At 64.4% G+C, this 418-nt stretch overlaps 1 protein-coding gene across 1 annotated transcript in view; it reads right to left on the bottom strand.

Annotated features, from left to right (window-relative positions):
• LOC107213509 (protein-arginine deiminase type-1-like) overlaps window positions 1–418 on the bottom strand; it is a 13713-nt gene that overhangs the window by 10495 nt on the left and 2800 nt on the right. The window contains exon 2 of the mRNA XM_019008732.1: window positions 71–324. Within this exon, the coding sequence (XP_018864277.1) occupies window positions 71–324 (254 nt within the window). The remainder of the gene's footprint in view (window positions 1–70; window positions 325–418) is intronic.

Raw genomic sequence — 418 nt, 5'->3', positions numbered from 1 at the left:
CCCGGGATCCAACGGGAATCCCAACACCCAACGGGAATCCCAACACCCAAAAGGAATCCCAACACCCCACAGGAATCCCAACACCCATCGGTAATCCCATGATCCAGCAGGAATCCCGGGATCCGCCAGGATCCGTGTCCCACCTTCTCGTCGCCCACGTCCTTGCTGGGCGCGTCCATGGCCAGCAGCAGCTCGGGGCGGGGGGCCAGGGGCCAGCGCCCCACGCTCGAGGGCAGCTTGACGCTCCTGGCCTCGCGCAGCACCCACAGCTTCACCCCGGGCGTGGCCTGAGCCTGGAACGCCGCCGCACCCCGCGGAGCCGAGCTGGAACAGCCGCGGAAACCGGAATGTTAGCGGGAAAGGTGAAAATTCCCGGGAAACGCAAATATTACCGGGAAACGCAACCATTCCAGGGAAA

The sequence above is a fragment of the Parus major genome, chromosome 21 (genome assembly GCF_001522545.3).
Source record: "Parus major isolate Abel chromosome 21, Parus_major1.1, whole genome shotgun sequence".
Taxonomy (NCBI): Eukaryota; Metazoa; Chordata; class Aves; order Passeriformes; family Paridae; genus Parus; species Parus major.
Note: the sequence above shows the minus strand (reverse complement) of the source record. Positions and strands in the feature narration are given on the sequence as shown.